Below are 25,576 nucleotides of genomic sequence, written 5' to 3' on the forward strand. Positions count from 1 at the left end.
TATCAGAGATTCTACCCAAAAAAATGCCTTGAAACAGGCTAGGAAACATTATCTAGTTCTGTGTGACAGAGACTGCAGATGCAAGTCACCTCTCACTTCCTGCTGCTATGGTCACTGCTCTAAAATCTCTTACATAACCTAACTGCCTCACACAAGCAGGTCAGAGAATCCCAGGGAGGTGGCAGCACTTAACCATAAAAGAGAATCCAGGGGCCACCAGTGAAGCACAGCTGATCAAGCCGCTGTCTGCAACACTGGCATCAGTTCAAGCGACACAAGTTCAACTCCCATCTGATCCATTTCTCATCAAACTCCCAATAATGTCCATGGGAAGGCATAGAAAGATTGCATGAGTATTTTGGAGGCTTGCCCCTCAAATAGGAAACCCAAAGAGGACCACAGTCTCATGGCTTCAGCTTGGATTTAGTCCCTACAATTGTGAACATTAAAGGAATAAACTAGCAGATGGAAGGTGTCTTTCTCTATTTTCCCTCTCTCTGTAAGTCCTTAAAAATGTGGGGGAGACTCTAATCACAGATATAAACAGAAGGTCATCTACCTTAACTTTTTCCAAATGGCATCTCAGTGCACAGATCAGATTGAGATATGTTTACTATGACCAATTCAGGTTATATTTTAACTACGTGATGAATTTCTTCATGGATACAAGCGTGACTAGCTAAAAAAGGAACAGCAATTGGAGAGGAAGCACTGCACTTCACCAGGATGTCTGTGAAATGCATTTCAGTTCTGCTGCTGCTGCTACAGCTGAGCTGCTGCTTCAGCTCTGGGAGCTGTGGGAAGGTGCTGGTGTGGCCTATGGAATTCAGTCACTGGATGAATATGAAGACAATCCTGGATGCACTTGTCCAGCGAGGCCATGAAGTCACTGTCCTGAGATCTTCAGCTTCTCTTGTAATTGGTTCCAACAATGAATCGGGAATTAAATTTGAAACTTTCCATACATCCTACAGTAAAGATGAAATCGAGGACTTTTTCATGGATTGGTTCTATACAATGATATATAATATGTCGTTAGATAGTTATTGGGAACACTTTTCAGTAATGAAAATGGTTGTTTTAAAATATTCTGACATTCATGAAGCTATCTGCAAAGAGGTCGTTTTGAACAAGAAACTCTTGACAAAGCTGCAGGAATCAAGATTTGATGTTGTTCTTGCAGATCCTGTTAGTCCTGGTGGTGAGCTGCTGGCTGAGCTACTTAAAATACCCCTCGTGTACACTCTCCGCTTCTTTCCCGGATACATATTGCAAAAGCACGGTGGAGGACTCTTATTGCCTCCTTCCTATGTACCTGTTATGATGTCTGGTCTAAGCAGTCAAATGACATTCATGGAGAGGGTGCAAAATCTGCTATGCATGCTTTACTTTGACTTTTGGTTCCCAAAATTTAATGAGAAGCGATGGGATCGATTTTACAGTGAAGTACTGGGTAAGTCATCCTTTTAATTGATCATAACTTTTGTGACTTTGAATGTGAGCTTGTATGAATGCAAAATCAAACAAATTCACCTTTTATAGGTAAAATAATGAAATAAAATATAAAAAGTCTGTCAGTCTCACAAATGTAATGCAATGGTGTTTACATGCAGGGTAAATTTAAGCCAATGGACCTTCACTAGATTAGGTTGTCCAGGGCAGCATGCAACCACAAATAGAAATACGGGGGAGGATTTCACCAAGCTTTTCCATGCCTATTTTACTCTACATTTTCCATGTTTGATTCTATAGTGCTGTATTTTAATGATTATTTATGGTTATGAGCTTACTGAGGTGAGATTCTATGTTTATTATTCCCTGGCATTGTCACACACACTCACACACACACACACATACATATATAATGTGAACAATGCATAAATTGTGAATGTAAATTATACGATGCCTATATAACATATTTGGTTTCACACTGTGTACTTTATACATCATTCACTGCATAATTCCAACACCTTGCAGAATTGACATAACATACTTCACATCACATTTCCCTCACTACTCTCCCTCTTCTTTCTTTTTCTCACATTCAGGAAGACCTGCTACATTCTTGGAGCTATTGGGGAAAGCTGACATGTGGCTCATTCGAAGCTACTGGGACTTGGAGTTTCCTCGCCCACTTTTACCAAACTTTGATTTCATCGGAGGGCTCCATTGCAAACCTGCCAAACCTCTGCCTCAGGTAAGTAAGTTCCTGTGTGCTGTATTTGGTTTGCTTCATATTTTCATGGAAATGACTCGGCATTCTTCATTTACAACATTTGATTCAAAGGAAGAGTTATAGGAACTGGGGGAAAATCCTTTCAGTGAGAAATTCACAGGAGGGGACTTTTAAAAGTTCATGGAAGTTTGAATTTGAAGCCAATGTACACTTTCCAAGGACTGTTTAGAGTATGCTTGTATTTCAACACCATCACAATTATCCAGCGTTCACCTTCATTACAGAGTATAATGGAATATCTGGGAGACTTTGAGACAAGACTCTGATAAATTAAGGTCTTCATTATTCAACACATAAGAAAATACAAGTCACTTTTTTGATGTATACTCATGAAGTGACTAGAATATAACAGAAGCATGTGTTGGACATATACAGAAGCAAGGTAGACATAGTGTCTGCTCTCCTCCATCTCCTTTGGTTCCCTTTAGGATACACTATGTGCAAATGATTAAACTTGAGTGGAAATGTTTAGATTGGAAAGAAGGACAATGCTGGGAGAATATCTAGTAAGGATCATAAGAGATGTCCAGGAGCCACTGATAAAGGTGAAATATGAAGGATGTGCAGAAATGGGTGTAGAGAAAAGGGAAGAAGAAATATATAAAAAAGGGTTTTTTTAAAGATTTATTTATTTCAAAGTCAAAATTACAAGGAGAGTGGCAGACACACACATACACAAACACAAACACACACACACACAAAGAGAGAGAGAGAGAGAGAGAGAGAGAGAGAGAGAGAGAGAGATCTTAAATCCATTGATTCATATTCTAAATGGCCACAGTGACCATGGCCAGATCAAAGCCAGGAGCTAAGAGCTTTATCCAGGTCTCACACTTCGGTAGCAGGAGCACAAGAACTTGGGCCATTCTCATTGCTTTTCCCAGGCCATTAGCAAGAACCTGAATTGGAAGTAGAGCAGCCAGGACATGCACCAGTACCCCTATAGGATTCCGGCATGGGAAGCCATGACTTAACCTGCTGCACCACAGTGCCAACCCTAGGACTAGATTTTTAAGCATAGTTTCCAAGAACTGCTAGTTTAGAATTAGTTGAAGGGCCTGTGCTGTGGCAGAGTGGGTTAAACCACAGCCTGCAGGGCCTGAATCCCATATGGCTACTGGTTCAAGACCAGTTCAATTCTGGTCCAGCTACCTGCTAGTATGCCTGGCAAACCAGTGGAAGGCAGCCCAGTGCTTGAGCCTCTGCACATATTTGGGAGACCTGGAAGAGGCTTCTGGCTCCTGGCTCCTAGCTGCTAACTTCAGCTTGGCCCAGCCCCAAGTCATTGTGTCCATTTGGAAGGTGAATGAGTAGGTGGAAGATCTTTCTCTATCTTTCTTGCTATTCTCTCTCTAAAATAAATCTTTTTAAAAAAGAAAAGAAAGAATTAGAAGTTGAATAAAGAGACTTATTTCACTAGAGAGCAATTTTTTTTACCCCTTCCATCATAGCCTTTTATTTCCACAGCAAAATATACTTCTACCAAATCAGTTGTTACAGAAGAGAGCAAATTTGATATGTGTAACAGAGAAGAGCTTAAAATAGTCTGTAAGAACATTGAAGAAATCAAAGAGTAGCTAAGATATGAGCAGATTTATTTTAAAAAGAAAACAGTTTTGAAGATTCAAACATTGGATTACATTTCAGAAAGGTATAACTGTGGAAAAAAATGAGAATTAAGATGGTGGTTCTCTGTCCAGCCCTGCAAAAAATGCTTAAAGATGTGCTACACACAGAAACACAGAAACATGGCCATCAATATGAAAGAAGATGAAGGAAGAAAACCTCCCAGTATAAGATCACAGGAAGCTCAAAGCATATACTAGAAAATATCTTTGGGAAAATGGCAGGACAACGTTACTACTTCTCAATAATCACATTGAACGTTAGTGGCCTCAACTCTTGAGTTAAAAGACACAGACTGGCTGAACGGATTAAGGAACAAAACCCATTTATTTGCTGCCTACAAGAAACACACCTTTCCAACAAAGATTCATGCAGACTGAAAGTGAAAGGTTGGAAAAAGATACTCCATGCCAACAGAAACCAAAAAAAGCAGGTGTAGCCATATTAATATCAGACAAAATAAACTTTAACACAAAAACTGTTAAGAGAGACAAAGAGAGACACTATGTAATGATTAAGGGTTCAATTCAACAGGAAGATGTAGCTATTATAAATGTATATGCACCTAATTACAGGGCACCAGTTTATTTAAAAGATATGTTAAAGGACTTAAAGGGAGACTTAGATTCCAATACAGCAGTACTGGGGGACTTCAATACTCCACTCTCAGAAATAGACAGATCTACCGAACTGTAGATCAACAAGGAAATAGCAGATTTAATCAAAACTATTGCTCAAATGCATCTAACAGATACCTACAGAACTTTCCATCCTACATTTAACGAATTTACATTCTTCTCAGCAGTGCATGGAATCTTCTCTAGAATTGACCAAATACTAGCCCATAAAGCAAGTCTCAGCAAATTCAAAAGAATTAGAATCATACCATGCAGCTTCTCACATCATAAAGAAATGAATTTGGAAATTAGCAGCCCAGGAATCCCTAGAGCATATGCAAACACATAGAGACTGAACAACATGCTCCTGAATGAACACTGGGTCATAGAAGAAATCAAAAGAGAAATCAAAAACTTTCTGGAAGGAAATGAGGATAACAAAACAACATATCAAAACTTATGGGATACGGTAAAAGCAGTGTTAAGAGGAAAGTTTACAGCAATAAGTGCTTACATCAAGAAATTGGAAAGGCACCAAATAAAAGAGTTTTCAATGCATCTCAAGGATCTAGAAAAACTGCAGCAAACCAGACCCAAATCTAGTAGGAGTAGAGAAATTAAAAAAAAAATCAGAGAAGAAATCAACAGGATTGAATCCAAAAAAAATTACAAAAATCAGCCAAGCGAAGAGCTGTTTTTTTGAAAAAATGAATAAAATTGACACACCATTATCTCAACTAAATAAAACAAGAAAAGACCCAAATCAATAAAATTAAGAGCTGAAAAAGGAAATGTAACAACAGACACCACAGAAATAAAAAGAATCATCAGAAATTACTACAAAGAGTTGTATGCCAGCAAACAGGGAATCTATCAGAAATGGATAGATTCCTGGACACATGCAATCTACTGAAATTGATCCATGAAGATATAGAAAACCTAAACAGACCCATAACAGAGACAGAAATTGAAACAGTAATAAAGGCCCTCCCAATAAAGAATAGTCCAGGACCAAATGGATTCACTGCTGAATTCTACCAGACATTTAAAGAAGAACTAACTCCATTTCTTCTCAAACTATTCAGAACAATCAAAAAAGATGGAATCCTCCCAAATTCTTTCTATGCAGCCAGCATCACCTTAATCCCTAAGCCAGAGAAAGATGCAGCATTGAAAGAAAATTACAGACCAATATCTCTGATGAACATAGATGCAAAAATCCTCAATAAAATTCTGGCCAATAGAATGCAACAACACATCAGAAAGATCATCCACCCAGACCAAGTGGGATTTATCCCTGGTATGCAGGGATGGTTCAACGTTTGCAAAACAATCAATGTGATACACCACATTAACAGACTGCAGAAGAAAAACCATATGATTCTCTCAATAGATGCAGAGAAAGCATTTGATAAAATGCAACACCCTTTCATGATGAAAACTCTAAGCAAATTGGGTATAGAAAGAACTTTCCTCAATACAATCAAAGCAATTTAGGAAAAATCCATGGCCAGTATCCTATTGAATGGGGAAAAGTTGAAAGCATTTGCACTGAGATCGTGTACCAGACAGGGATGCCCACTCTCACCACTACCATTCAATATAGTTCTAGAAGTTTTTTTTTATTATTAAACTTTTATTTAATGAACATAAATTTCCAAAGTATAGCTTATGGGTTACAATGGCTTCCCCCCTCCCATAACTTCCCTCCCGCCCGCAACCCTCCCCTTTCCCGTTCCCTTTCCCCTTCCATTCATGTAAAGAATCATTTTCAATTCTCTTTTTATACAGAAGATCAGTTTAGTATATATTAGGTAAAGATTTCAACATTTTGCCCATATAGCAACATAAAGTGAAAAAACTACCATTGGATTACTAATTATAGCATTAAATAGCAATGTACAGCACATTAAAGACAGAGATCCTACATAATTTTTTTTCAAATTAATTAATTTTCTATGCCATTTCCATTTTAACACCAGGTTGTTTTTTTTTTTCATTTCCAATTCTCTTTATATACAGAAGATTACTTCAGTATATAATTAGTAAAGACCTCATCAGTTTGTGCCCACACAGAAACGCAAAGTATAAAAATACTGTTTCAGTACTAGTTATAGCATCACTTCGCTTTAGACGACACATTAGGGATAGAACAATTTGGAACATGCTCAATTGGACTGGCCGCAAATGGTGGAGTTAGAAATGTGCCAGGGGATTCCAACACAATCCCATCAAGGTGGCATGTACCAATGCCATTGCACTAGTCCAAGTGATCAATTTCAGCTCACAATTGATAGCTCTGATAGGTCTAAGAGTCAAAGGGATCACACAAACAAGACAAGTATCTGCTAATACTAACTGATAGAATCAAAAAGGGAGAGAAAGATCCAACATGGGAAGTGGGATACACAGCAGACTCATAGAATGGCAGATGTCCTAAACAACACTCTGGCCTCAGAATCAGCCCTCAAGGCATTCGGATCTGGTGGAAGAGCCCATGAGAGTATAGCAGGCATTAAAAGCCAAGATATCATGGGAAAAAAAAGACCTAAATGAATGATCTCTGTGAGTGAGATCCCAGTGGAAAGAACGGGGCCATCAAAGAAGGAGGTACCCTTCTCCGAAGGGAGGAGAGAACTTCCACTTTGACTATGACCCTATCAGAATAAGATCAAAGTCAGCGAACTCTAAAGGCTTCCATAGCCCTGGCAAATCATGACTAGAGCCTAGGGAGATTACTGACGCCATGAACAGGAGTGTCAAATTGTTAAATCAGCAACAGGAGTCACTGTGTACTTACACCCCATGTGGGATCTGTCCCTAATGTGTAGTTCTAGAAGTTTTAGCCAGAGCCACCAGGCAAGAAAAAGAAATTAAAGGGATACAAATTGGGAAGGAAGAATTCAAACTATCCCCCTTTGTAGATGATAGGATTCTTTATTTAGGGGATCCAAAGGACTCTACTAAGAGACTATTGGAACTCATAGAAGAGTTTGGCAAAGTAGCAGGATATACAATCAATGCACAAAAATCAACAGCCTTTGTATACACAGGCAATGCCATGTCTGAGAAAGAATTACTGAGATCAATCTCATTCACAATAGAACTCATAGAAGAGTTTGGCAAAGTAGCAGGATATAAAATCAATGCACAAAAATCAACAGCCTTTGTATACACAGGCAATGCCATGGATGAAAAAGAACTGCTGAGATCAATCTCATTCATAATAGCCACAAAAGCAGTCAAATACCTTGGAGTAACCTTAACCAAGGATGATAAAGACCTCTACAACAAGAATTACAAAACCTTAAAGAAAGAAATAGAAGAGGATACCAAAAAATGGAGAAATCTTCCATGCTCATGGATTGGAAGAATCAGCATCATCAAAATGTCCATTACTCAAAGGCAATTTATACATTCAATGCAATACCAATCAAAATACCAAACACATTCTTCTCAGATCTAGAAAAAATTACATCCCATGTGGGATCTGTCCTTAATGTGTTGTGTAATGTGAAGTGATGCTATAACTAGTACTGAAACAGTATTTTTACATTTTGTTTTTCTGTGTGGGTGCAAACTCATGAAATCTTTACTAATTATATACTGAATCGATCTTCTGTATATAAGGATAATTGGAAATGAAAAAAAAAAAACACCTTGGTGTTAAATTGGAAATGGCATAGAAAATTAATTAAATTTTTAAAAAATATTACGTAGAATCTCTGTCTCTAATGTGCTGTACACTGTTATTTAATGCTATAAATAGTACTGAAACAGTATTTTTTTCACTTTGTGTTGCTATATGGGGGCAAACTGCTGAAATCTTTACCTAATATATACTAAACTGATCTTCTGTATATAAAGATAATTGAAAATAAATTTTGATGTGAATGGAAGGGGAGAGGGAGCGGGAAAGGGGAGGGTTGAGGGTGGGAGGGAAGTTATGGGAGGGGGGAAGCCATTGTAACCCATAAGCTGTACTTTGGAAATTTATATTCATTGAATAAAATTTTAATAAATGAAAAAAAACATTCAAAAAAAGATAAGAACTGCATCATCTCTTTCATATGTAGAATCTAACATAGTTGATCTCTTAGTAGTTGGAAATTGATTGGCAGTTAACAGAAGCCAAGGAGAGTAGAGGGATGAGGGTGATGGGAAAATGGTGATAAACCAGTACTTATAGTTAGGTAATTGTTGTAAGTTCTGACAAAATAAATCTGGGGGAAAAAGAATTTGTAATGTTTCACCATAAAGAAATTATATATGTTTGAAAATATGTAATATATGTTTACCTTTATTTGAACATTACACAATATATGTATGTATTAAAATTTTACATTGTACTCTATAAATATATATTTTTATCTGTGAGTTAAAATATAAAAATGAAACACAATATAAAATATCTCTGGCATTGCAACAGTAAACCAGAACTATTGCTGACTATTGACATTGTTATTGCTCTTGTTGTTGCTCATACAATTAATGTCTTTTCGGTAGACTGAAATTATGATCTCAAGCAGAGTTAAAGAGAAGAAAAATACAGTAGACTCATTTAAAAGCAAGTGTTAAGTTTTGGCAATCAGTTGGCAGAAATGAGAGCTAAGGTTTTATCGTAAGCATTGAGGCTCTTCACCAGTATTCCAGGCTGACAGGAAAACCACTTCTCAACAACATAAATGTGTGGCTCTGAAATATTTGCAGCCACACACAACGTTTACTGCTTTCATCACTGCATTACATCATTTCTTGTTGAGGTCCAGATTTATAACAAAACATGAAAGAAATGGAACCTTCTGAGGGCAATGATTTCTGTCTTTTGACAAGCCTATGGGATACCTCAATGAAGCTCCCAGAAAGAATGACATCAGGGGAAATGTGCACTGTGTAGGGAATGAAGGTTTAGGAATTCCAACACATTGTGCCTGAAAATGGCCTTCAATTTATAATTGAAATAGAATTCTGTTAGCACACAGGATGGCATTTTTCATAGAGGAAACCAATAATTTGGTTTCCAACATTTTAACACACCAGTGTCAATTCTGTTCACATATTTACAGAATTTAATTTCTCAAACTTCATGGATTTAGTTGCATAAACAATATTTGAAACCAAGTAAAGATTGTGGAACTTAATTACATATTCTGTTAAAACATCTGTTTCCCCCACCAACTTGCTTTTTTATTAATTATTGTAAGCTCATATAATCTCTGTCCCTTTGTAAGACAGAAGAGAGAAATTTAACAAATAACAGAGTAACTTAAAAGTATACTCTTTGGTTTTATAAGACATAAAACTGTGCAGAGAAAAGGAACTAGTAAGTGCCAAATCAGTATCTGTAGCAATTATTTATAAGTCAACAATAGAAGTCACTGTGCACTTACTCCTCATGTAGGATCTGTGTCCTTAATGTGCTGTACATTGTGATTTAGTGCTATAACTAGTACCCAAACAGTATTTTTCACTTTGTGTTTCTATGTGGGTGCAAACTGTTGAAATCTTTACTTAATATGTACTGAACTGATCTTCTTTATATAAAGAGAATTGAAAATGAATGTTGATGTGAATGGAAGGGGAGAAGGAGCGAGAAAGGGGAGGGTTGCGGGTGGGAGGGAAGTTATGGGGGAAGCCATTGTAATCCATAAGCTATACTTTGGAGATTTATATTCATTAAATGAAAGTTTTAAAAAAATAAAAAAACCAAATAACAGAGTGGCTTAAAAATATACTCTTTGGTTTAAAAGACATGAAAATGTACAGAGAAAAGGCACTAGTAAGTGTCAAATCAGTATCTGTAGCATTTATTTATAAGAATACATTTTTAGTAACCTAACTGAATAATAAAGAATGATTAAAATTTATATATATATATACAAATATATGCAATACATACTTAACACACCACTATAATTGCTCTACCAACAAACTTTTAATAACACTAAATCAGCTAAAATAGAAAGTTTATTTTAGACAGAAGAACAAGGAAGATAAAAAAATCACATATTTTCTGTAAAATACAAGATGAATATAAATTAGGAATTCAATGCTCTAAATACATATCACATAATGTCCATAGGGCATGAAGTTTTAGTTTGGGAAGAGAAAGGTTTTTTTTTATCTTTATTTAATGAATATAAATTTCCAAAGTACAGCTTATGGATTACAATGGCTTCCCCCCCCCCCCCATAACTTCCCTCCCACCTGCAACCCTCCCCTTTCCCGCTTCCTCTCCCCTTCCATTCACATAAAGATTCATTTTCAGTTCTCTTTATACACAGAAAATCGGTTTAATATATATAAAGTAAAGATTTCAACAGTTTGCCCTCACATAGCAACATAAAGTGAAAAATACTGTTGGAATACTCGTTATAGCATTAAATCACAGTGTACAGCACATTAATGACAGAGATCCTACATGATTTTTTTTAAAATTGATTAATTTCTATGTAATTTCCAATTTAACACCAAGGGTTTTTTTTTTTTTTTTTCATTTTCAATTATCTTTATATACAGGAGATAGATTCAGTATATACTAAGTAAAGATTTAATCAGTTTGCACCGTCACAGAAACACAAAGTGTAAAAATACTGTTTCAGTACAAGATTTATCATTACTTCACATTGGACAACCCATTAAAGACAGATCCCACATGGGACATAAGTACACAGTGACTCTTGATGTTGATTTAACAATTTGACACTCTTGTTTATGGCGTCAGTAATCTCCTGAGTCTCTAGTCATGAGTTGCCAAGGCTATGGAAGCCTTTAGGGTTCGCCGAATTCAATCTGATTCTGACAGGGTCATAGTCAAACTGGAAATTCTATCCTCCCTTCAGAGGAAGGTACCTCCTACTTTGATGGCCCCATTCTTTCCACTGGGATCTCACTCGCAGAGATCTTTCATTTAGGTCTTCTTCTTTTTTTTTTTCTTTTCCATGGTGTCTTGGCTTTCCATGCCTAAAATACTCTCATAGGCTCTTCAGCCAGATCCAAAAGCCTTAAGGGCTGATTCTGAGGCCAGAGTGCTATTTAGGACATCTGCATTCTATGAGTCTGCTGTGTCTCCCACTTCCCGTGTTGGATCGTACTCTCGCTTTCTGATTCTGTCAGTCATTATTAGCAGACACTAGTCTTGTTTGGGTGATCCCTTTGACTCTTAGATCTATCAGTGTGATCAATTGTGAATTGAAATTGATCACATGGACTAGTGAGATGGCATTGGTACATGCCACCTTGATGGGATTGTATTAGAGTCCCCTGGCATGTTTCTAACTCCATCGTTTGGGGCAAGTCCGATTGAGCATGTCCCCGATTGTACATCTCCTCCCTCTCTTTTTCTCACTCTTATATTTAACAGGGATCAACTTTCAGTTAAAATTTAAATACCTAAGAATAATTGTGTGTTAATTACAGAGTTCAACCACTAGTACTAGAACAAAAAATACTAAAATGGAAAAAGTATTACATTTTACAACAACAGTCAGCACAGCAGCTGATCAAGTTACTGTTTCTCATAGTGTCCATTTCACTTCCACAGGTTTCCCCCTTGGTGCTCAGTTAGTTGTCGCCGATCAGGGAAAACAAATGATATTTGTCTCTTTGGGATTGGCTTAATTCATTCAGCATGATGCTTTTCAGATTCCTCCATCTTGTTGCAAATGACCGGGGTTTCCTTGTTTTTGACCTCTGTATAATATTCTATAGAGTACATGTCCCATAATTTCTTTATCTAGTCTACTGTTGATGGGCATTTGGGTTGGTTCCAGATCTTAGCTATTGTGAATTGAGCTGCAGTAACATTAATGTGCAGACGGCTTTTTTGTTTGGCAATTGAATTTCCTTTGGATAAATTCCAAATAGTGGGATGGCTCGGTTGAATGGTAGAGTTATATTCAGGTGAGAAAGGGTTTTGAGACACTGTTAACCAACAATGCTGCTCGTTATGACAGACCCAATTTTCTCTTCACAGGAGATGGAAGACTTTGTGCAGAGCTCTGGAGAAGAGGGAGTGGTGGTGTTTTCCCTGGGGTCCATGATCAGTAACCTGACAGAAGAAAGGGCCAATGTGATTGCATCAGCTCTTGCCCAGCTGCCACAGAAGGTCAGAAATGTGCCCTAGTGGCAGGCAACTGCTGAATGAACCTGCTAAACTCCGCAAAGTGTCTCATTACAGATATTCCTATGTGAAGTGGAGATACTTATGATATCAATAATTTACTTCAAACATTGGTTGAACTCTTCCTTCACAGGTCCAAAAATAGCACAGAGTATATTTCATTGTACATAACTTTGACACTGACATTTTGATCAGAAATGTACCTAATGGGTGACTTGTGAAACCTTGGAATACGCAATCATTTAGCAGGCAGATAAAGAGAAATCACTGAATTCTACCTTGCTGTTTGCTTCTTTGCCTGGAAGGGTTGTGAGGCCACTGTGTACACTAAAGCTGTATTCAGACAGAAGCTGAATTTTCATTACTGACTGCACTACCTCAAAAACATTAAGGAAATATTGAAACACATCTTAAGAACATTATGAAGTTTAGGATTCTCATATAATCCATGCCTCTTTACTTTCCCTAATTGGTATGTAGGGGTAGTTGAAATACTAATCAGGAGCCTATTCGGAGAACAGAAGTCCAGAGCTCACCAGACATGAAACCAGCTATGCACTCATCTAACTAGATTTAGAGAAACAGAAAAATTAATCTGCCCCTCACTACTGGACCCTAGCAGTGACTTCGCAGAAAGATATAAGCGAAAAATTGGAGATGGGTCTTGTTCTGAAGGCACCTGCTATACTTTATAAAAACATCACTCCACAGGACTGTGATCCTAACTCATGAGTGCAATTCCTCTGGATTGAGGATGGAGATGGCAGTACAAGAAGGTGTCATTGAAGCAAGCCTGACACGTAATGGAGTTCAGATGTCCCCTTCTTTATGTAATAATAGGAACTAAATTTCTGATATATATAGGACGACTTTGAACTCTTGGTATTTAGCAACTACTTTTTAGCTTTCTAGCTGATAAAACATTCTAGTAACTCCCTATGTTAATATCACGCAGAGAATCAGAAATTACTTTACCTCTCCTAAAGCAAATAGAAATGGTACACTCCAGTTCATGAGGATAAATACTCTAGTGTATGAGGATAAATTCAGAATTCTAATATCAGTACCTTATTTTTGTAGCTGGCATGGAAATGATCTGGCTCTAGTAGAAATTAGAATTAACAGCTGTCAATGCTTTCAATACATCGTGGAAATCCTAACAGTCAGTTGAATAAAATTTAGCATTATCACAATAATGGATTTTTTTCAGACACTGTATGCTTATGTACTGACTCTTACTTCCTATATTTAAAGAAATTCCAATTCTAGCAGTAGTGATACTATTATGGTTTCATTTCAAAAATACATCTTGAAATTTTTGTATAACAAATTAAATGTAGTTTCTCAGTGCCAACCTATTTTATTTCTCACTCAAATTAAAAGATGACAAATTCTCTGGGCCGACACCCTGACGTACCGGTGGGGCCACCGCCTGTAGTGCCAGCATCCCATGTGGGCATTGCTTTGGGTCTTGGATGCTCCACTTCTGCTCTGGCTCTCTGCTGTGACCTGGGAGGGTGATGAAGAATGGCCCAGGTCCTTGGACTCCTCCACCCATGTGGGAGACATGGAGGAGGCTCCTGGCTCCTGGCTTAGGATCGACTCAGCTCTGTCCACTGCATTTATCTGGGGAGTGTACCAGTGGCTTGAAGACCTGTCTCTCTCTCTGCCTCTTCCCCTCTGTAATTCTGCTTTACAAATACATGAATAAATCTTTAAAAAATGACAAATTCTCATAAAACAACTTATGGAACAGTGGAAGAAAATACAACCTTGTTTCCATTTTTTAAATATAAAAATGTTAATTTATTTAGAAGACGAGTCTCACATGGTAATCACAAACACATGTACAAACATACATACACATATCTATATATCTGTGCATCTATATATAGTTACAGATACATAGATATAGTTAATGCAGATCACAAGTAAACCGGTAATGAGTTCTGCTGCTTTCATTTGAATTAAGACCACCTAATAATTTCTTAAATACTTGAATTTATCACACTTCATCTTATTTGGCTTAGATCCTATATGTGACACCAAGAATACATTCCAAATCTGACTGAATGCAACAAGAGTACAGCAGACATGAAGGCTTTCATCTTTCAATTCTCATTAATTAATTTCTCTTGCCCTCTTTTCTTTGTCATTCAAATCCAAGTTATATAAGAATGATCTCTCAACCACCTTAGAATTTTGAAATGCCATAATTAGAAACCCAATTCATTAAATTGCTATTACCAAACAGGTTCTTTGGCGATTTGAAGGCAAGAAACCAGACACGTTAGGATCCAACACTCGGCTCTATAAGTGGATGCCCCAGAATGACCTTCTTGGTAAGTCTCTGGAGAACAGACACTGAAAACACGAGTAACAGTCGATCAAGATGAGAGTAGTAAGGCTTTATTGTTGAAAACCTAAAGAATCAAGCCAAATGTCTTTGCAATCCTTGCCCAGTCCTGGGGTAAATACAATGAATTCTAACAGTTGGTGCTTTACGATTACAAAATTTGTAGGCCCAGAATCAAAGCATCCTTATTTTCAGTGTATTTACCTCTCAGAGAGAATTTCTCAGTAATTATCAGTGGGGAAGGCATTTGGAAGAAGGGTTAAGATGCTTTTGGGACACATGCCTCCTATAGTGGAGTTCCTGGATTCAAGTTCCAACTCCAATTCTGATGCCTACTTCCTGCTGACTCATCCTAGATGAAGAAGGCAGCAGCTAAGGCTAAAATATCTGAGGCACTGGCAGCCACACAGTAGTGCTGGATTGAGTCCCCAGCTCCTGGCCTTGGCCTGGCCCATTCCCAGCTATTTGGTGCATTTGATGAATGAACCATAGTAAGAAGATCTCCTTCTCTCTTTGTTGCTCTAAGGACGTCCCTTGCACTGTGTGTGTAAGTGTATGTGTGTATGTGTGTGTCTAGTGCTTGTTCTGTTTCTTTCAAATATATTAATTAAATAATAATAATCTCCTGGTTTGTCAGATTGAATCTTAATTCAATCATTACATTTGTCATCTGCCTTTTCCCCTAATGTAGAAATTTACAAATACCACCAAAAAATAATACCCTTCTGTTATTATGCAGAATTCTATGTTTTCTGTGGGAAACATCAACAACCTTTAAAATAAAGTAATAAGGAATTTCAAGATAGAGTACAGGCAACCTTCAACAACCTAGAAATCACACTCAGTGATAGCATGGTTTCTTGGAGAGAGCATGTCTAAGAGGCACTTGGCCTTTTAATTTGACACATATACAGTTCCTTTTTTCCAGAATGTACTCTTTCATACCCATTTGGCAATCTTGCATACAGTACAAGCCTCACGTCACACACCTCCTCTTCCACGTGACCTTTCCTTACCTCCCAGTGCACTTAGGTGCCTCTTTCTCTTGATCTAAAAGCTATTTAAATGCAGTTTCATGAACATTGATACTGTGTTTTCAGAGTACACTGTGCTTTCAGTGCCTCATATTATACATTTCTCAATTCATTTGTAAGATTTATAATTAATAATTTTATAAAAATCACTCCATCCCAGGTCATCCAAAAACCAAGGCTTTTATAACTCATGGTGGAGCCAATGGTGTCTTCGAGGCAATCTACCATGGAGTTCCTATGGTGGGCATTCCTTTGTTTGGAGATCAACTTGATAACATTGTCTACATGAAGGCCAAGGGAGCAGCTGTTAAGTTGGACTTGAAAACAATGTCAAGTGCAGATTTGCTCAATGCCTTGAAGACAGTCATTAATGACCCTTCGTGAGTATTACTGTTTCTTTAAATTTACACAGTATTTTTAGATCAATTTTCAGTGGAGGACCAAGGACTCAATACTAATTTAGAACATGAACATCAGATTGAGTATAGATTTGCTGAATGCTAGAGGATAATCATCAATAATTCATTGGGAGTATCACTGTATCTTTTTGTGATGGATATATAGAATGATTTTCAGAGGCCTAACAATAGTGCTCAGATTTTGAATTAGCCAAAGATTGACATGTGGAGCATCAGTGAAGAAGGTTAACAGAGGATGACAAGGAAGTATGAGGAACAGAGTTGCAGCCAGGAAGCAGGAATGTTATAATTGTACAAACTTACGTTCTGCACAGTTATAATTTTCTTTCAGCACAAGAACTCTTAAAATTTTATTTCAAAATCAATTTTGTTGTGTTGATACAAGATATAAAGCCTGATATGTTGAATACATATTAATAGCAAACAATGGTACTATAGTATACCAGTCTATGTGCCATTATTTCACATATATATTCATATAGTTGTGTTTTAAAAATTATTCTGATTTGTTTTCAGTAAATCTGCATGGAACTATCAAATAATATTTTCAGTGACATTCCAAAGTTCTCAAATTTTCTATTCTAATGTTGCAGTTCTGTCACAGATAAATAGTAGCAATTGGGCTTTCAAGTTTACTCAATAAAAACTTACTGAACAAAAAGAAGATACTTCTTTTCCATATGGGAATATTCTTACATCTTATGGCTGTGGTTATTACTGTCTTACTTGGAAGATTACAAAATAAAGATTTAATTGATTTGCAATACATAAGATGGAATATCCTTGTTTCATAATAATTTTTGAAAGTAGAGATATTTTTTTTCAACATTATTTCATGTAACAATAAAAACTGGGATCTCAGAAATTTGTAAAAGGAGCAAGAAAATGTCAGGATTCAAAGAGAGGCAATTCACTTTCATACTTTCATAACTTTAATCATCACTTCTTTCATTAATAATTAACTTTTTTTTTTTTGGCCAGGCAGAGTTAGACAGTGAGAGAGAGAGAGAGACAGAGACAGAGACAGGGGTCTCCCTTCCATTGGTTCACTCTTGTAAATGGCTGCTACTGCTGGTGCTGCGCAGATCCGAATCCAGGAGCCTGGTGCTACCTCCTGGTCTTCCATGCGGGTGCATGGACCCAAGTACTTGCACCATCATCTGCTGCCCTCCTGGGCCACAGCAGAAGCAGGACTGAAAGAGGAGCAATTAGGGCTAGTACCCGGCACCCCAACCAAGACTAGAACCCTGGGTCCTGGTGCTGCAGGCAGAGGATTAGCCTAGTGAGCCTCAGTGCTGGCCAATGATTAACATTTCAACACTATACCAACTCCTGGTTGATACCAACTACTTATCAACATTGTACAGACATTTACCTAACCCATATGATACACTGGCAGCCTATATTTAAATTTTGAACTATTTTGAACATTGTATGTCAAGTCCATTCACAACTGCTTACTGAATAATTCCAGCTCCACATCTCAAAGAGTTTTGTTGTTTGTTTTTGCTTGTTTTGCTTTCAGTAGCGTCCCTTTAGCCAGAGGACGTAACTAATTTCAAATTCTAGACTGGGATGTTAGAAATCCTTGATCTTTCCAAACCTCTCTCTGCATCGTCACATTTTTCGTATTCAACAAAGTCCAGCAAATAAAAGTAAGGTCTCTATAATCACTTCTGAAGAAATAATTTTTCTTCTAGATTTTCTTGACACTCATCTTTCCCATCTACATGAAAAGTATAGACCCACAATTCCTAGTTTATTCTATAAGATGATGTCCATTGATTTTCCTTCAGCTATAAGGAGAATGCCATGACGTTATCAAGAATTCACCACGATCAGCCCATGAAGCCGCTGGACCGAGCAGTCTTCTGGATCGAGTACGTCATGCGCCACAAAGGAGCCAAACACCTTCGGGTTGCAGCCCATGACCTCACCTGGTACCAGTACCACTCTCTGGATGTGATTGGGTTCCTTCTGGCCTGTGTGGCAATCACTACTTACCTTGTCATGAAATGTTGCCTTCTTGTTTATCGAAATGTTGTTGGGGCAGGAAAGAAGAAAAAGAGGGATTAGAGCTTGTTAATTTCTAAGGCTGTTAATTTACCAGAGTTGAAATCATTCCTTTTATATCAAAGACTATGTATCATTGTGTGGAAGGTGGTCCTTCTCATTTGGTCAGACCTGTGCCTTCCTGATTTTTCCAAATGTTTCATTCTTGATTAAACATTTAGAAACACACAACTCAAATTGCAGAGATCCTCAAGTAATTCTACTTTTCTCACAGCACTGAAAAATGACTCTCTGGAACTTTAACCTGCTGGTGGTTGAGGAGTGTAGCCTGAAGTTTTTATGTGCATTTCCAGAAACATCATCTATTGAATACAATACAATCAAGTAGAACATTTGTATCCAAACCAAAGAAAACCAGAGCCAAATCCTGGTAAAGAGGGGTACACAGATTTTTCCAAGATTTCCATGAATCTAAGAGAGATTCCAAGATAAACTGACCTGAACTTTAACTAACTCAAAGTGACTCTGATATTAAAAAAGATGGAAAGTGAGGGTTGAGTAGAAAGAGTGTGAACCACAAGTAAGAAAAAAAAATTTATGTAAAAGGAACATTAGAGAAGAATGAAGTAGAAAACCACTAAAAGTGATTATCAAAGTGTGTTAGAAAAAGTCCATTTTGCAATTTGACAAAATTGTGTTTTCTTCAGCAAAACTAAGCCATGGATGACAGGTTCACCTTTAGGGATATAGCACGTGACCCAGGGCAGATGCAAGACTGAGCAACCTTGCTCAAGTCTTTTAGCACGGTGCTTAGGAAACTCTTTTGTACTACATGGGGTTCAGAGTTCACATTTCTCATGAAATACAAAACATGTCATCAAGAAAAATTCTTTTTGACTTGGAGGGCCCTAACAAAACTTACTAACTAAATCTGTGTAATCTTGTAAATTATTTGGTTAGAAAGGTGAGATATATTTTCTACACTATGCCTTGAAAATGCTTGAGTTACAATTTTTGCTTTATTTAATATATACAAATCTAGATTTCCCTCCTCCTATAGGATGTTCTTCTATTACTTAGCCCTGCCTTTTCAAATCAGATACTTCCAACTAATATAATAACCAGGATACTGAGGATATGGAAACCAGAAGTTGTTTTTTTTTTTTTTTAATGTAGACTCCCCTCGCAATACATAAAATATAACATTGTGGATGGCATGAAAAGCTACTTATCATGCACACCAATTTTTAAAACGTATTTTGGAGAAAGTTGTTTAAATGGAAAAATAGCTCCATGTCTTGCCTTTAAACATTGTTTACCAAAGCCTTTGGACACAGAAATCTGATGGCAAAGTAAACATAGAGAACAAAGAAAACAAGTAGATGATAAATTTTAGCCTAATAAGAGATATTTTTAACAGTCTTGTGGGACAGAAGCCTGCATAAGATTTGCAAGCACTCTTTTACACTACAAAATAATTTTTAGCAATAATTGTTAATGTAACTACTTGTGATATTTATGTCCAGAATAATAAAAGGACAAGTGCTTTCTTTTATTAAATTTTTTGTTAATGCATTGTTACAAGAGGGGAAACTTATACATGTCCATTATTATGAATAATGAAGTTCTACATACATTGCCAAAGCAAAATTCAAGTCTCTTTATATACACATGAAGTAACCAACACAGATTGAATAATGATGTTGTTAAAATCGAGATTTTTTAAAATCCAGTCAGATAAATAAAAATATTTGAATATATATGTATATATAGTGGTGATCCAAGCAGTTTTGTGATTTCTTTTATTTTTTGAGAAATCTTAGCACATGAAGCAAACTACATATCAATAATTAGGAAATATGCAGACATGATACACTTGTCAGTGGATCATAAAAATCAAAATACACATTAAATCTTTAAAATCATACAATGGTTTCTATGTTTCCTGTTCCAATATTTATTGATTAGTATAAAATTCAAATGTTTTAGTATTCAAACATTTTAAATAGAGATGGTGAAGTCAAATTGATAGAATTGGGAAAACAGAACTTATACAAAATTCTTCATTTTTATTACTATCTGTGTATCTCTTGCTTATATCAAATACACTACTTAAAGGTATGAACAGGCAAACTCCACAGAGCCTGGAGGAATTTCAATTAATAGTGAACTTCATCTTGCAAATGATCTGTTCTTAGACTATCTCTGTCAGAGACGAATTGTATAACTATGAGACGTCATTTAATTTCATACAGAATACAATGCTTACTAAAGTATATGTAATACATGTACACTAACTAGAAGTCTTCTTTGCATATTATAAAGTATTTTACTTAATCTTATTGAGGAGATCATTTAACATAAGTTCTTAGAAGCCAACAAGAACAACAGATTTAAAGAGTGGAGCCTTGGAAGAGATGTGTCTTCCTGCATCTAACACTTTTCAGCGACACTCTAGGGTCCTTGGTTGATGAAGCTCAACATCCATCCAGCTGACAGACACGAAATATTTACAGGGTCTAGATTCAATATCACAAAGTTATATTTGAGGCAAAGACAAAACAAACTAAAAAGTTGGTACAGCAAACAAAAAAAATCTCAAAAATCTTATTTACTAGCAGCTCAGATATGGTAGGCACTTTTGGACACTATATCATGCTGGGATACATATGAGTAAGAGACATAGTTTTCCCATAGAAATGAAATTCTTCAAATTGACAGCATACAGAGGTTCTGAAAACATGAACAGAGTTAGTCCTTTGAGTGTGAAGTCACAATGGTAGTCACTTCCCTGATGTTTACTTATGTAACCAGAATTGACATAATGATATGATGCATTATTGCATTCAATCTTGGTTAGAGAATGTCTATTCTGTTTTAAACAGAATTCTATTCTGTTGTTTAACCCTTAGATTTGCACTTTTCTATAATATATGCAGAAGGGAGAGAGAAATTTTAGAAGAAAAGCTTGGGCACTTCCAATATGAAAACTGAAAAATTGCATGAAAAAGCTCCAAAGTAAAATAAAGATTAACTTGAGAAAACTGTTTTTAAGGACAATCATTAAAATTCTGTAACTGTTTTTCTATAAACACACAGCAAATAGAGAAGCATTTATTCGGGGAAATATAAGAAACAGGTAAAGTCTTTGTCATTTTTTTTTTGGGTTGGTAAAATAGCAAGGTTTATTAGGGAAGGGACATCCGTCAGGACGGATGGGCACCTCTCCAGACAGAGCCTGAGAGACTGGGGGGCGGGGGAGGGGTGGAAGGAGCAAGGTTACATGTTAGGTGGAGAGATTAACTCTGACCAGGCCAGGCAGGCGGCTCAGCAGAGAGGCAGAGGGCTGAGCACACAGTCCAGTTGAGGCTGGGGGTTTTTAATGAGATGGGTCTTGCTTCCCCACCTCTGCTCCTCTTGGAACAAAGGGCTTTTTGGATGTAAATAGAAAAACTTCTCTCTTGAAGGTCTGAAACAAAGGACTTTATGGATGCAAATGTTATCAGACAGGAGGAAGGGAGCAGGGTGTTTGAGATGCAGATACTGGGCTGCACCTGGGAGACTGTGGAAGATTGTCAAACAGGAGGCACGAGGGGTGGGGACCTCCACCTGTCAGGTTATCAGGTAGAAGGGTGCAGGGCAGGGCAGGATGTGAATATTGGACTGCCCCTGAAACAGCATCGGGATGTCCTTGAGATGCAGCATATGCTGGACATAGATGTCTTCTCTTTAAGCCTGTTACACACACATAAGCTCATGACTGACTTCCTACCTAACATTCCCCCCTCAAGAGGTAATACCCAAAATTCTTCTTTGGGATTATGGATCGAGTTCCGTTTTCTGTAACTTCTTCAAAGCTGACATGTGGGCACCAAGGGGGGATTTGGGTATTTCCTCTTGCTATCTGTCTTATGGTGTGCAACAGTGGCCTTGGAAAGACTGTCCTGCTCTGTCCAGAGGGCTGCTCAGGTCATCCATTGGAATGGGCTGGAAGCCTTGTCTGGTGACCATTTGGAGTTCAACAGCTTTTAGTCTGTTAGAGACTAAACAAATAAGCACATTAAAAACACTCGGTGCATCAAGATTACAGAAGTTATTGGGTGAAGGGGAGGAAATAGCCAGGATTTCCATTACCAGATGTCAGACCAGAAGTCCCAACCCTGCTTGGCCTGATCCTGGAGCTGTTTGGCTTTGTCCAGGAAAAGTACGGATTTGGATTTGTACTGGTCTAGTCTGATTGACCCAGAGACAACATTCTTCCTGGAACATGGCACAGATACCCCCTGGAGCAGCAGTTAGCATGTCCCATATATTTTTTTTCATAACCTTTTGTGACTTCCGCACACCTTCTTTAACTTACTTGAAACATTCCATCATTTCCATTCCAGTCTAGAGTAAACTAGCCATCAGGATTCTTACAAACCATGTCCTTTTCTCATTTAAAAAGCTTTTTCCTTTTTAACCCTTCTTACCAACAACACTCTTTACTTCTTAACCTTTCTTACCAAGCACACATACCTATACTTGTGATGTTTTTTATAGAGCCTGGTTGACTCTTTCTACCTTACCGGAAGACTGAGGTCTCCGTGCAGAGTGAAGATGCCTTACAAATCTCTTGTGTGATCTAGAGCTCTGGTTAAGGCAATCAGTTCTGCTAACTGAGCAAAAGTTCTTGTGGGCAGAGCACGCTTCAATAACATGCCGTAACTGTTGTATACCCCGAGAAGCAGGTCCTGTCTGACAAAACTGTTTCTGTCTGTGAACCAAACCTCATCTGTGTTAGTCAGGGGGGTGTCTTTTAGGTCCCTTCTGCTGGCATAGATCAAGTCTATAGTCTCAGTACAGGAGTGGAGGGGACCACTTTCCCCTGGAACTGGCATTAAAGTAGCTGGCTTTAGTGTAGAGCAATGCCTTATTTTTACCTGAGGGTTTTCTAGAAGAAGGACATGATACATTAGTATCCTACTATCTGTGAGCCAGTGAGAGCCCTTTTGCTCTAATAGAGAATTTATTTGATGTGGGGTATAAAGGGCAATATCTTGCCCCAATGTAATTTTAGATACCTCCTCTGTCAGCAAGGCAGCTGCTGCCATTGTCTTTAGGCAGTGAGGCCATCCTTGTGCAACCATGTCTAAGGTTTTAGAAAAGTAGCCCACAGGTTGCTTAACAGGTCCCAGATCCTTAGTTAACCCTCCTAAGGCGACTCCCTGCCTCCCTGTGATGTACACCTGGGAGAGTCTCTCTGGGATTGGCAGTCCTAGCACAGGGGCTTTAGTCCTTTAGCTAAGCAAAGGCTGTGGTTTGCTCTTTTTCCCAGAGGAGGGGGCTCTGCTTTGGCTGCCTATCGAGAGCCTGGTTTAGGAACTGTGCTATTTCCCTGTATCTAGGAACCTGTAACCTGACAGAGAAAACTGGGACTGCCTGAAGTTTGCAGAAGTAGGAATTTACTGCATGGCCCATATCCTCCCTGGGGCAGGTTTTCTCTCCCCAGGGACAAGGATAAGGGTTAAATAATTAACACTCTAATGGACTGGCTATGCTTTTTTTCCTCTGGAAACCTAGTAGCTAGTTTTGCTAGGAAGTTAAGCCAATGTACAAGACTAGAGTCTCAGGCTGGGAAAGGAGACAGACTAACAAATCCTTTACATTTAACCATCTGCATTATGGATTATTGTGCACCCCCCCTCAAGAGATAGGCCCTTTAAGTCCTCAGTGAGGACCTATCGAAATATGTGCAGGACTATCTGAGTTAGCTATTACTGAAAGCTCTGTTTTTAGGAACTGGCAGGGAGGGCTTTTTAAGCTTAATACTATTAGATAGACTTTTAAGGCCTGGCTGGGTGTGTGAGGCCCAGACCTATCCATGGGGTGCTGGAAGAGAATTGAAAGAGATGCAAATCTCCTTTAAGGGAGGCACCCTGTTGACTTGCATTACATGGCTGGACTAGGAGGAGAGCTGAATAGGAGGCTGATAGAAATAGGCAACTTGCGTTTCACTGACCCTAGGCCATCCCCTCAATAGCAGTGGCTGGAGCTGGAAGCTGGGCAGAGGCTGGGCAGAGCCAAAGGCTTTTTAGCTCAGGGCCACAAGGTCTGTGGTTTTGAACCAGGAGTCCTTCGACACCCAGGGCAGTTCCGTGTCCAGTGGCCTTGCTCTTGGAAGAGCTGACAGAAGGCAGTTGCTGTCATGACAGCTGCTTGCCCAATGCCCTGGCTCCTTATATCAGCAACAGGTGCCGTTTGGGATGCACTGGCCTTGCTGGGTTTCCTTGATAGCGTATCACCGTGCAGAACAGTCATTGATTGGCCTGTTGCCTATCCTTACACCGCTCCTGCTGCTGGCTTGCTCCTCGTTCTCCTGGTCTCTAATAAAGTAGACCAAGGAGGCAGCCTCTATGATGTCAGTCAAGGGGGTGCTCAACCCAACCCTGATTTCTGAAGCTTTCTTCTAATATCAGGGGCGGCTTGAGTTTGGAACCTATCCCCTAATATGGCATTTCCTACAGCAGAGTCAGGATCTAAATCAGTATACTTATCAAGACCCTCTTTGAGCCTTTCTAGAAAGGCAGCTGGATTTTCCTGTGGTCCCTGTTCTATCATTGATAGCTTATTAAAGTTCTTTGGTCTTGCCTTACTGGCTGCCCTTAGACCTGCTAAAAGACAAGCCAGCATGTGGTCCCTACTTTTTCTTCCCTCAGAGGTATTATAATTCCATGAAAGTTCCTTACTTGGGATTGCTGCCTCCGCAATTGGGTGTCCCTCATCCTGCCTATGCAAGGCATTTGCATAATCATTGGCATGCTGCGACACCATTTGCTTTTCCCCATGAGTTAGGGTAGTGTTTAGAAGAAATACTCCATCTTCCAAGTAAGCTCAAACATGCCGGTAATTTTATACCATCCCTCTAGCCACCTGTTGGGATCCTCAGTGAAGCTTCCCATTTCTGCTTTCATCTCATTTAAATCCTGCATTTTAAAGGGGACCCATATTTTGGTGGGGCATTGGGTCCCATCACTTCCTGTAAGGGAAACATTCCTGCACCTTCCGACCCAGTGCCCGAGCTCACACCCGTGCTCGGGCTCCTGCTTGTGCTCGGCCTCGGGCTGGGGCTCTGGTTCGGCCTCAGCCTTGGCCTGGGGCTGGGGCTCTGGCT

General features: G+C 38.4%; 1 protein-coding gene across 1 annotated transcript; it reads left to right on the forward strand.

The window, feature by feature from the left end:
* Positions 1-689: 689 nt before the first annotated feature.
* LOC133765147 (UDP-glucuronosyltransferase 2B13-like) lies at positions 690-20,353 on the forward strand. The gene is made up of 6 exons (XM_062198773.1): positions 690-1,453; positions 2,049-2,197; positions 12,455-12,586; positions 14,856-14,943; positions 16,152-16,371; positions 18,207-20,353. Exons 1-6 carry the CDS (start codon positions 727-729, stop codon positions 18,484-18,486), a joined length of 1,596 nt encoding a protein of 531 aa, XP_062054757.1. The 5' UTR covers positions 690-726; the 3' UTR covers positions 18,487-20,353.
* The last annotated feature ends 5,223 nt before the right edge of the window (positions 20,354-25,576 follow it).

This window comes from Lepus europaeus, chromosome 8, assembly GCF_033115175.1.
Source record: "Lepus europaeus isolate LE1 chromosome 8, mLepTim1.pri, whole genome shotgun sequence".
Taxonomy (NCBI): Eukaryota; Metazoa; Chordata; class Mammalia; order Lagomorpha; family Leporidae; genus Lepus; species Lepus europaeus.